General features: G+C 47.0%; 1 protein-coding gene across 1 annotated transcript in view; it reads right to left on the bottom strand.

Annotated features, from left to right (window-relative positions):
* The window catches only part of pde9a (phosphodiesterase 9A), a 58,682-nt gene that overhangs the window by 20,984 nt on the left and 24,537 nt on the right, over nt 1–13,161 (bottom strand). The window contains exons 5-6 of the mRNA XM_041211937.1: nt 12,426–12,644; nt 3,447–3,560 (exon numbers count right to left, since the gene is read on the bottom strand). Of these exons, the coding sequence (XP_041067871.1) occupies nt 3,447–3,560; nt 12,426–12,644 (333 nt within the window). The remainder of the gene's footprint in view (nt 1–3,446; nt 3,561–12,425; nt 12,645–13,161) is intronic.

Genomic DNA, 13,161 nt, shown 5'->3' with positions numbered 1-13,161 from the left:
TTCTCATAGAAACAGTGCAGATGAGGAACAGGCGATTTAAACCTGGACAGAGATCTGTTTCTGCTGCTGCTTTGTTGATGGAAGATGGCAAATGGCCTGGATTCAGCTCCACAAGGCAAGGTTACAGGTTCTAACAGCTTGCAGGGGTGTGGGGGGTGTGGTGGGGGTGGGTGGGGGTGGGGGGTGGGGAAGTTCAGGGGGTGGGATGTTGCCATGTGACATTACTCCCACTTCTCCACCTTGGTTTGGACAAAGGATATATATTCCTAGTCTGGATTCTTGAGATGGTTAATGTTTCAACCATTATTAAGTTCAGCAGAGGTTTCAGGTCCTTTAGTCCTCATGGATGGATCATCTTCATTGGGGCCTGACCTTAGAAATGTAAATGGCCTTTGTACAAGTTCTGGGGATTTGATCTCTGCAGTCACCGCTGCATTAACACCTCTTTAGAGATAACGAGTTTGCTGCTGTTCCAAAGGCCAAAAATTCCTTCAGTCAGTTTAAAGCCTTTGTCCAGTTTTAAGAAAAGTAATTTTATATATTAGCCAGGATGATATATTTTATAAAAATATAGAGTGAGGTCTTAGCCCCCTGACACCTCCTTACTTCTGTATGAAATTCCCCTTGCAAGAAACGATAACGTTCTATTAGCTTTGCTAATTACCTACTGAAACTGCATTCTAGCCTTTTGTGATTCATGCACTAGGACACCCAGATCCCTCTGCATCTCAGAGCTCTGCAATCTCTCACCATTTAGATAATAAGCTCCTTTATCATTCTTGCTGCCAAAATGAACAATTTCCTATTTTCTCACATTATACTCCAGGTCTTCTCCCACTCACTTAACCTATCTATAGGTAACCTCCTTATATCCTCTTCACAACTTACTTTCCTACCTGTCTTTGTGTCATTGGCACATTATTCCAAAGATAATCTAAGAATTCCTCATCTACGCTACCTTTGCCCATCTGATTTTTCCAGTATATATGTAGATTAAAATCCCCCATGATTATTGCTGTTAACTTTCTGACAGCCCCCCATAGATCTCTTCTTTCTCCTCTGTCCTACTGTTACAATTAGGGGGCCTGTACATCACTCCCACAAGTGACTTCTTGCCTTTATCATTCCTCATCTCAACACAAACCGCTTCTACATCCTGGTTTCCTGAACTTAGGACATCCCTCTCTAATATGCCAATCCCATCATTAATTATCAGAGACAGCCCTCCATCTTTTCTAACTTCCTGTCCTTCCTAATGTCACATACATTTCAATATTCAGGTCCCAATCTATGTCATCCTGTAACCATGTCTCTGTAAAGGCTATCAGATTGTACTTATTTAGTTCTATTCATGCTATCCGTTCATCAGTTTTGTTCCAAATGCTATGGGGATTCAGATATAGAGCATTTAGTTTTGCCCTTTTCTTAATTCTGTAACTTCTAGCCTTATCTGCTGATTTAATCTTAGATTTGTACTCTCTGTCCCTTCCTGTCACAGTCTGTTTATAATTTCCCATATTAATACCTTTCACTCTTGCCTTATCTCTACTTTTTGATTTACCACATATTTCCAAATTTGATCCCTTGCCCCCACTATTTAGTTTAAAACTGCCTCTACCTCCCTAGTTATGTGACTCACGGGAATACTGGACCCAGCATTGTTGAGGTATAGACCATCCCAACGGTACAGATCCCATTTTCCCCAGTGCTGGTGCCAGTGCCCCACGAACTGGAACCCACTTCTCCCACACCAGACTTTGAGCCACATATTCACCTCTAATTTTATTTACCCTATGCCAATTTGCATGTGGCTCAGATAATAATCCAGAGGTTATTTTCTTTGAGATTCTGTTTTTAAATGTAGTGCCTAGCTGCTCCTGCTCTGTGCAGAGTCTCTTTCCCAGTCTTACCGATGTTGTTGGTCTCTACATGGACCATGGCCACTGGATCCGCCCCCCCTCCACTCTTAAGTTCCTCTCCAGCCCTGAGCAGATGTCCTGAACCCTGGCACTTGCAGTCAACACAGCTGTCCAGGTTCACACTCTTGAGTGCAGAGAGCAGTATCTATTCACCTGGCTGTGCTGTCTCCCATCACTACCACATACCTCTTCACTTCCCCCATTTGAATGGCATCCTTCACCATGATGACATGGTCTGTCTGCTCATCCGCAGAGGTAGCAAGCACCTCATACCTGTTGGACAAAGTCAGGGGCTGAAGATCCTTTTACCTGCCCGACTCACAGTCATCCTCCTGTCCCTGACCATATTTCACCTCTAAAGTTCTGCCTAATCTAAGGGCAGTGACTGCCTCCAAAATGTCCAAGTTACTCTTCCCCTTCCCTCATGCCGCAGTTTCTCAGCCTCCAGTTTAGTAACTCGGAGCTGAAGTTGCCTAAGCTGCAGACAGGTTCTGTAGATCTGCTTGTCCAGGATTGCAGTGCATTTCACAGATTTCCACATGCTGCAGTTACAGCACACCACCAACCCTGCCATTTCTGCCCAGCTTAATTTATTTAATTAGACAATTAGTTAATAATTTACACAGATAAAATAATAGAAGGTTGCACTCGCCTACCTTGGATACAATGAAGGAAACTCACCATCCACTAGGGGCTGGAAAAAAGAGCACCTCTTTGTCCCTTTGCACTGAATTTCCACCTGAACCAAATTCTCAACTCCTCACAGTTACAGTCGGCACTTTAGACTGAAGCCTTTGGCACTTGTTCTCAGTGCTGCCGTCTTTCAGAATGGGGAGACTGATGGAGCTTCCTCCAGCCCCAAACCCAGCTCCCTCTGAGAATCATTGAATCATTCATCACAGAAGGAGGCCATTCATCCCAGTTGTCTGTGCTGGGTCTTTGAACGAGCTAGCCAATAAATTCCCCATTCTTACCCCATTACTCTGCAAATGTTTCCTTTTGAAGTACTATTCAATTCCCCTTTTGAAAGTTACTATTGAATCCACTTCCAGAGCACTATCAGGCAGCACCTTCCCGATCACAATACACTGGGTGAAAACAAATTCTCATGTTCTCCCTGGTTCATTTGCCAATCATGTTAAATCTGTGTTCTCTGATCACTGATCCTCCTGCCAGTGGAAACAGTTTCTCCTCATTTATTTTATCAAAACTCCTCATCGTTTTGAACACCTCTATTAAATCTTCCCTTAACCTGCTCTGCTCTAAGGAGAACAATCCCAGCTTTTCCAGATTAACTGAAATTCCTCATCCCTGGTCCCATTCTGGTGAATCTCCACCATAGCCTCTCCAAAGCCTTGATATCCTCCCTACAGTGCACAGCCCAGAACTGGAAACAATACTCCAACTGAGGGATAACCAGCGTTTTAGAAACAGTTTCATATAAACTTCTTTGCTACTTTATTTTCTGTCACAATTGAAAGGATCCCGTATATTTGATGTTATTAATCGTCTCAGATCGATGCTTACACAGGTCACATCTTCCTCATTAGAGAAATCAAAGTTGTCGACTTTCTGTTTGAAGGAGTCGAGGATCTCGCCATGTCTCGCCATGTCAGTCGCCAGGATCAGATTGATAATCCCCTGAAAGAGGCACATAAACAACAGACAAATGCTCAGTCGGTTGAGACTCCATCAAGGGAAGTTCTCTGAGTGCATTCTCCCCCTTCTGCTCCTGACCAAGCTAACTCTGTGCTGGGATACAGGCCAAAAGGCTGCCTGACACATGTCCACATCGTCACTCATGTCCCCACCCCCTCTCTCTAACTCAGGGATCACTGGACAGTGATCAGGAGCAGGAACCCTGGCTGATTTCCCCTCTCTCTCTAACCCAGGGATCACTGGACAGTGATCAGGAGCAGGAACCCTGGCTGATTTCCACTCTCCCTCTCTCTAACCCAGGGATCACTGGACAGTGATCAGGAGCAGGAACCTTGGCTGATTTCCACTCTCCCTCTCTCTAACCCAGGGATCACTGGACAGTGATCAGGAGCAGGAACCCTGGCTGATTTCTCCTCTCTCTCTAACCCAGGGATCACTGGACAGTGATCAGGAGCAGGAACCCTAGCTGATTTCCCCTCTCTCTAACCCAGGGATCACTGGAGAGAGATCTGTGGGGAGTAGGCTGATGTCAGTTGTATAGTTACCCAATATTTAGACAGGCTTTCTCCTGTCTAACATTTCCTGGGTAACTATTCTGATCAGTGAGTTGGAACCTCCGAAGTTTTTAATCTAACTCAGAATTGGAGATTTTTTCAAATGGTCCCAAGGAGCAGGAGAATTGCCTATTGGAAGTTTAAACTTTCCAGGCAATTACTGTGGAGGCTTTGGTTTGGGACTTCTGAGGGCTCCTCCAACACATCTGGCAGAGGATCTCCAGAGTCCAACCAACCAGAGACCAGAAAATCTGGCCCTCTTGACAAAATAAAGATAAGCAGGGCAGGCGATGCTGTAGTATGTCAGGGTTGGTGCTTACCAATGTGATCCACATCTGCAGAAAGTATTTGCAGTTGGAGGAACTTTGGCTCTGCATTGAGCTGGAGTCTGACCTTGGATACTGCAATTCCTCAGGGAGGGGGAAGTTACCTGGATTTAGTTAGTGGTCAGATGGGAGAGTGTGTGACTGTGAGACAGGCAGCTATGGGGATTGAGATGGTAGCAATGGAAGAGCCTCAGACCCTGCACAGGTTTGAGGCCTGAGTGGAGGGGAACAGGGGCTGCTACAGAGAGGATGACATCATGGTGCAGGGGCTATTCAAGTGCGGCAGTAAAAAGGAATGTAGTTTTAGTGGGGGACAGTACAGTTAGGGGAATAGGTACTGCTCTTTGCAACTGAGAGTGTGAGTCACAAAGGCTGTGCTGCCTATCAGGTGCCAGGGTTACGGACATCTCAGGCTGGAGAGGGGTTTGAACTTGCAGTGGGTGGGGGGGGAGGATCCAGCTGTGGTGGTCCATGTGGGTACCAATGACACAGGGAGAACTAGGAAGGAGGCTCTGCATAGGGAGTATGAACAGCTCAGAACTAAATTAAAAAGCAGAACCTCAAAGGTAATAATCTCTGGATTACTACCTGAGCCATGAGCAAAATGGCAAAGGGTAAATAAATTCAGAGAGTTGAATGTGTGTATCAAAGGCTGGTGTGGGAGGAATGGGTTTTGATCAATGGGCACAGGCAGCAGCACCGCTGGAACCAGTGTGCTGCAGATCATATAACTAGGGGGGATTTGGAAATTTAAAGAGAAAATACATGGCAATCGTGTAGGGTAACAATGCAGGTGATGGTAATCGGAATGCGATAGGGAGGGACAAGGCGGACAAACAGAGTGCAGTTGAGTGTCTTGGACTACAGGAAGATATAGACGGGATGGTCAAATGGGCAGATAAGTGGCAGATGGAATTTCACCCCGAAAAGTGTGAGGTGATACACTTTGGAAGGAGTAATTTGACAAGGAAGTATTCAATGAACGGCATGACACTAGGAAGTTCTGAGGAACAAAGGGACGTTGTCGTGTGTGTCCATAGATCTCTGAAGGCGGAGGGGCATGTTAGTGGGGTGGGGAAAAAGGAATAGGGGACACTTGTCTTTATCAATTGAGGCATAGATTACAAAAGTAGGGAGGTCATGTTGGAGTTGTATAGAACCTTGGTGAGGCCACAGCTGGAGTACTGTGTGCAGTTCTGGTCGCCACATTATAGGAAGGATGTGATTGCACTGGAGGGGGTGCAGAGGAGATTCACCAGGATGTTGCCTGGGATGAAACATTTAAGTTATGAAGAGAGGTTGGATAGACTTGGGTTGTTTTCGTTGGAGCAGAGAAGACTGAGGGGCGACCTGATCGAGGTGTACAAGATTATGAGGGCATGGAGACGGTGGATAGGGAGCAGCTGTTCCCCTTAGTTGAAAGGTCAGCCACGAGGGGACACAAGTTCAAGGTGAGGGGCAGGAGGTTTAGGGGTGATGTGAGGAATAACTTTTTTACCCAGAGGGTGGTGAGGGTCTGGAATGCGCTGCCTGGGAGAGTGGTGGAGGCGGGTTGCCTCACGTCCTTTAAAAAGTACCTGGATGAGCACTTGGCACATCATAACATTCAAGGCTATGGGCCAAGTGCTGGTAAATGGGATTAGGTAGGTAGGTCAGGTGTTTCTCACATGTCGGTGCAGACTCGATGGGTCGAAGGGCCTCTTCTGCACTGTGATTCTGTGATTCTATGATTCTGATCAGCAAATAAGACCAGAGCAGGGAAAAATAGTAAAAAGACAGAATTAAAGGCTCTTTACCTAAATGCAGACAGCATTCATAACAAGAGGGATGAATTGATAGCACAAATAGAAATAAATGGGTACGATATGTTAGCCATTACAGACATGGTTGCAAAGTGACCGTGACTGGGACCTGAACATTCAAGGGTATTTGACATTTCAGAGAGACAAGAGGAGGGGGAAAGGAGGTGGGGTATCTCTGTAAATAAATGATGAGAGATCAGTACAATAATGAGAAGTGATCTTGACTCAGAGGATCAAAATGAGATCAGTTTGGATGGATATAAGAAATAGCAAAGGAGAAAAGGCACTAGTGGGAGTAGTTTATAAGTCCCCTGACCGTAGCTGCACTGTAGGACAGGTACAAGGAAAGGCAATAATTGTGGGAAATTTTAATCTTAATTGCAAAGGTAGCCTGGAAGATGAGTTCATCCAGTATATTTGGGACAGTTCCTTAGAACAATGAGTTCTGGAACCAACTAAGGAACAGGCTATTTTAGTCCTAGTAATGTGTTATGAGGCAGATAAGAACTCATGGTAAAGGATCCTCTTGGTAAGAGTGATCGTGATAGAATTCTACATTCAGTTTAAGACAAAGAAGGTTGAGGTCTGAAACTAATGTCTTAAACTAGACAGCATTAGCTAAAGTGGAGTGGGAAAATAGGTCAAAAGATAAGATGGAAGAGGAGCAGTGCCAAGCAGCTAGAGAGATAGTTCATAACCCTCAAAGATATATCCCATTGAGAAAGAAAGACTCCATGAGACGGATGGACCATCTGCAGCTAACTATTAAAGTCAAGAGCAGTATCAAATTTGAAAAATGTTTACAATACTGTGAAGATTAGTGGTAGGCCAGAAGATTGGGAAATTTTTAGAAACCAGCAAAGGATGACTAAAAAATAATAGAATGAGAAATTGGAGTTTGAGAGAAAATGAGCAAGAAATATAAAAACCGACAGTAAAAGCTTCTACAAGTACCTGGACTGCAGTGGTTCAAGATGGCAGCTCAGCGCTACCTTCTCAAGGGCAATAAATGCTGGTCAAGCCAATGACTCCCTCACCCCATGAATGAATAACATTTAAAAAAAGAGAGAACAGTAGCAAAGTGAACTTTGGTTCCTTACAGGGTGACACTGAGGAATTAATAACGGGAAACAAGGAAATGGCAGAGAATTTGGGCAAGGATACTGTGTCTGTCTTCACAGTAGAAGACACAAAAAAGCATCCCAAAAATAACAGAAAAGCAGGGGGCAAAAGGGAGAGGGGAACCTAGTTATGTTCACTAAAGAAAAAGTATGAGGAAAGCTACTGGGACTAAAGGCTGACAAGTCTCCAGGACCTGATGGCCTGCATCCAAGGGTCTTAATAGAAGTGGCTGCAGAGATGGTGGATGTATTGGTGCATACTACCGAAATTCCCTAGATTCTGAAAAGGTCCCAGTGGATTGGAAAACCACAAATGTAACACCACTATTCAAGAAACAGGGGGAGACAGAAAGCAGGAGACTACTGGCCAGTTAGTCTAACATCTGATATTGGGAAAATGCTCGAATCCATCAAGGTGGTAGTAACAGGACACTTCGAAAATCTTAATCCAATCAGACAGAGTCGACATGGCTTTATGAAAAGGAAACCACGTTTGACAAATTTACTAGAGTTCTTTGAGGATGTAGCAAGCTAGGAGAATGAGGTGCCACATCAAATGGGTCATTTTCAGGTTGGCAAGCTGTAACTAGTGCAGTGCCGCAGGGGTCAGTGCTGGGGTCTCAATTATTTATGATCTATGCTAATGACTTGGATGAAGGGACAGACTGTTTTGTAGCCAAATTTGCTGATGATAGAAAAGCAAAGGAAATAAGTTGTGAGGAGGTTACAAAGAGTTACAGAATGGTTAAGTGAGTGGGAAAAAATGGGGCAAATGGAGTATGAGATGAGAAAATGTGATGTTGTCCATTTCAGAAGGAAGAATAAAAAAGCAGAATATTAGATGGAGGGAGACTAGAGAATGCCACAGTACAGGGGGGTCTGGGTGTGCTGGTACAAAAATCACAGAAAGTTAGCGTGCAGGTACAGCAAGTAATTTGGAAAGTCAATGGCATATTGGCCTTTTTTTGCAAGGGAGGACTGACCAGATTCCACCTTTATCTCTTTTCCAAAGAATAGCGGTCTGAAACAGTGCAGAATTAATAGTGCAATCACTTTGATCTCCTATGCTAGTAAAATCTAGCTCAGGGTCATCCTGGAACTGACCTGGAAAAAGATAGGGGGTGAGGTTGCTGCTGTCACAAAGGTTATCAGAGGTAGACAGGATTGCAGGGTTATCAGAGGTAGACAGGATTGCAGGGTTATCAGAGGTAGACAGGATTGCAGGGTTATCAGAGGTAGACAGGATTGCAGGGTTATCAGAGGTAGACAGGATTGCAGGGTTAAAGTTACAGTCAGATCAGCCATGACCTTATTGAATGGCGGAGTAGGATTGAGGGGCCGAATGGTCTACTCCTGCTCCTGGTTTGGATGTTCATATGTTTACATGAGCAAGCTGAATTTTGACATGAAAGAAACCTGAGATGAAGTCACTAATCCCAGGGCAGAATATTGCACTCATTGGGTGGACAGGCACCCGGCCTGAATGAGTGGAAGATGATGTTGGGTGAGTGTCCCGATGTCAACGTGCAGTCCCACCATATTCTGCGTGATTATGGCTGGCAGGCAGGAAAAAAGGCCAAGCAGCCTTTGCATTTTTTGTGAAACCTCATCCATGGGCGGGTGAGGTTTCGATTAGTGATTTAACAAAAGAAACAAGTTTTCAAACTAATTTGAGAGTTGTCCCAGCTCATGTGACAGATTCACATGAGGGGAAATGTTATTAACATTTTAAAATTCTTAATTTTTCATTTTCAAAAACCTTCAGCTCAGTGAGACAGCTCTGTGTCTCCGAGAGATCGTACAGTGCACACACGGGCACCAGCGTGAATTTCCCCGCTCACCTTCGTCCCCCCACCCCACACACAGGCAGTGCTGAGCGCGGAGCGCCCTGTTTTTAATTGGCCAGCCAGTGTGAAATGGCGGACGAGGCCCAATCATGGGTGGCGTTCAGAGTCACGTACTTTCCCATTTGCCTCCATCGAGCCCACGCAACGACTGGAAAATCCTGGCCTTAGAATGATAACTTTTTAAAATTCATTCACAGGATGTGGGCGTCACTGGCTGGGCCAGCATTTATTGCCCATCCCTAATTGCCCCTTGAGAAGGTGGTGGTGAGCTGCCTTCTTGAACTGCTGCAGTCCATGTGGTGTAGGTACACCCGCAGTGCTGTTAGGGAGGGAGTTCCAGGATTTTGACCCAGCGACAGTGAAGGAACGGCGATATATTTCCAAGTCAGGATGGTGAGTAACTTGGAGGGGAACTTCCAGGTGCTGGTGTTCCCATGTCTCTGCAGACCTTGTGTTCCAAAGCTTGCCACACCCTCCATCATTCATTCCATCCACCACCGACACACAGTAGCAGGATGTGTACCATCTACAAGATGCACTGCAGGAATTCACCAAGACTCCTTTGACAGCACCTTCCAAACTCACGACCACTACCATCTAGAAGGACAGGTTTTTCAGTACTATTGCCGGAATATTGTCAGGGCCCATAACCTTTGCAGTATCCAGTACCTTCAGCCATTTCTTGATATCATGTGGAGTGAATTGAATTGGCTAAAGACTGGCATCTGTGATGCTGGGGAACTCCGGAGGAGGCTGAGATGGATCATCCACTCAGCACTTCTGGCTGAAGATTGTAGCAAATACTTGAGCCTTATCTGTTGCACTGATTTGCTGGGCTCCTCCGTCATTGAGGATGGGGATATTTGTGGAGTCTCCTCCTCCAGTGAGTTGTTTAATTGTCCACCACCATTCACTACTGCATGTGGCAGGACTGCAGAGCTTAGATCTGATCCGTTGGTTGTAAAATGACAAGGGGTGACACTCAGCGTGTGCCCTGATTTCACTGTGTATCATTTAGGGAAGAATATTCCCCCCCCTTGAGGGGGAAGTGCAGGAGTGGGCTCGCCACCATTTTACGTGGGTGGGCCAATTAAGCTATGCACTCCCTGTGCAGGGGGCCAGCGGGTGGTTGGGGGGGCGTTCCCTAAGCTGGCAGTGCGCTGAAGGAGCACATTCATCCGCCTGAGGCTAAGTGCTGCCTCAGGGAGATCGGCGCCAAATTCAAAAATCTGAAATATAGAAAAATAAAATTTCCCTGATATGTCCCCTCATGTGACACTATCACATAAGTTGGGACATGTCCATTACTTTTAATTAAACATTTATTAAATTTTTAAAAACCCTCATGAAACCCCATCCTGCCTGTGGATGAGGTCTGATGCTTTTTCTAATTCCCGCCAGGTCTCCTGGCCTCCCGCCAGCCTTAAGGTTGGACGGGCAGGTCCTTTAGGCACTTCAATTAGCTTTTAAATGGCCTCAATAGGCCGTTGACAGGTCAGAGGGTGCACAGCTGATTCGGCTGTATCCCCACCCACCTAAAAATGGAAATGACGCAGGGCAATGTCGGGAGTTCTGCCCGACATCATCCCGTGTCTTTTTACACGTTGGCGAGTGGACCCCGCCCCCTGGCCCCGCCCTGCCCCAAGCCCCGCCCCCCCAGGCCCCGCCCCCACCCCGCCCCTGGATCCCGCCCCTCACCCCCCAGGCAGACAATAGGTGGTAAAAGTTTGGAACTCTATTCTACAAATGCTATTGATCTGAGATCAATTGTTGATTTTAAATCTGAGACTGATAGATTTTTATTATCCTGAGGCATTGCGGATATGAGGAAAGGCGGGAATATAGAGTTAGGTCACAGATCAGCTGTGATCCTACTAAATTACAGAAGAGACTCAAGGGACAGAATGACCTCTTCTCTATGTTCATCTAATGAAGCAGATCACTGGTTAGGAGCTGGAAATCCCTCTATCTCCCTCTCCCTGTCCCTCTCTGTCTCACTCTGTCTCTCACTCTCTCTGCCTCTCTCTCTCTCTTTCTATGTCTCTCTCTATATGTCTGTCTGTCTCTCTCTGTCTGTCTCTCTGTCTTCTCTCTCTGTCTGCCTGTCTCTCTCTCTCAGTCTGTGCATCTCTCTCTCTCTCTGTCTGTGTGTCTCTCTCTCTCTGCCTGTCTGTCTGTCTCTCTCTGCCTGTCTGTCTCTCTCTGTCTGTGCATCTCTCTCTCTCTCTGTCTGTCTGTCTGTCTGTCTCTGTCTGTCTGTCTCTCTCTCTCAGTGTCTGTCTGTGTGGCTCTCTCTCTGTCTGTCTATCTCACTCTCTGTCACTCTCTCTGTCTCTCTCTCTCTCTTTGACTGTCCGTCCATCTGTCTGTCTGTCTTTCTCTCACTGTCTCTCTGCCTGAGAGTTTCTCTCTCTGTCTCTCTGTCTCTATCTCTCTGTCTCTATCTCTCTCTCTCTGTCTCTCTGTCACTCTCTGTCTCTCTCTCTCTTTGTGTCTGTCTGTCTGTCTCTCTCTGTCTGTCTGCCTCTCTCTTGTTGTTTCTCTCTCTACCTATCACTCTCTCTGTGTGTCTCTCTCTCTCTGTTTGTCTGTCTGTCTGTCTACCTTTCTCTCTCAGTATTTCTCTTTCTCTCTCTCTCTCCCTCTCTGGCCCCCTCTCTCTGTCTCTCCCTGTCTATCTGTCTGTTTGTGTGTGTCTCTCTCTCTGTCTCTCTTTCTCTATCTGTCTGTCTGGCTGTCTGCCTGTCTGCCTGTCTCTTTCTCTCTCTGTCTCTCTCTGTCTCTATCTCTCTCTCTCTGTCTCTATCTCTCTCTCTCTGTTTCTCTCTCTGTCTCTCTCTCTCTCTGTCTCTCTGTCTCTATCTCTCTCTCTTTCTCTGTCTCTCTGTCTCTATCTCTCTCTCTCTATCTCTATCTCTCTCCCTCTGTCTCTCTCTCTCTCTGTCTCTCTCTCTGTCTCTATCACTCTCCCTCTGTCTCTCTCTCTCTGTCTCTCTCTCTGTCTCTATCTCTCTGTCTCTATTTCTCTGTCTCTATCTCTCGCTCTATCTCTCTGTCTCTCTCTCTCTCTATCTCTCTGTCTCTATCTCTCTGTCTCTCTCTCTCTCTATCTCTCTGTCTCTATCTCTCTCTCTCTATCTCTCTGTCTCTCCCTCTCTCTCTCTAGCCTAACCTCTTCCCCTACCCATGTAGCTCACCTGACGAATTTGCTTGAAGATCTCTGGCTCGGTGTTGCTGAAGATGTTACACTCCGGCTGGGAGTAGATTTGGAATGCGATGGCACAATGATGATTCTCCAGGGGTGAGATATCGTTGTATCGGACAGCGAGGTCAGTGCGAGCGTTTATTTGGTAACTGTGTTGAAAGAGAAAAACAAGAACGAGTAATGGAGTTCCCGTGGGATAGTTACCCAGTGCCTGACACTGAGACCACAGAGTGACCCAGACTGAGGGTGGGGAGGGAGGGGAGGGCAGATTGAGGCCAGGGGAGGGAAGAGTAGGGCAGGACGGAGGGGGAGGGGAGGGTAGGATGGAGGGGGAGGGGAGGGCAGGACGGAGGGGGTGGGGAGGGTAGGATGGAGGGGGAGGGGAGGGCAGGACGGAGGGGGAGGGGAGGGTAGGATGGAGGGGGAGGGGAGGGCAGGAGGGAGGGGGAGGGGAGGGTAGGATGGAGGGGGGAGGGGAGGGCAGGACGGAGGGGGGAGGGGAGGGCAGGACGGAGGGGGAGGGGAGGGCAGGACGGAGGGGGAGGGGAGGGCAGGACGGAGGGGGAGGGGAGGGTAGGACGGAGGGGGAGGGGAGGGCAGGACGGAGGGGGAGGGGAGGGCAGGACGGAGGGGGAGGGGAGGGCAGGACGGAGGGGGAGGGGAGGGTAGGAACGGGAGGGGGAGGGGAGGGCAGGACGGAGGGGGAGGGGAGGGGCAGGACGGAGGGG

This window comes from Carcharodon carcharias, chromosome 18, assembly GCF_017639515.1.
Source record: "Carcharodon carcharias isolate sCarCar2 chromosome 18, sCarCar2.pri, whole genome shotgun sequence".
NCBI classification, from domain to species: Eukaryota; Metazoa; Chordata; class Chondrichthyes; order Lamniformes; family Lamnidae; genus Carcharodon; species Carcharodon carcharias.
This window is presented reverse-complemented; position numbering and strand designations above follow the sequence as displayed.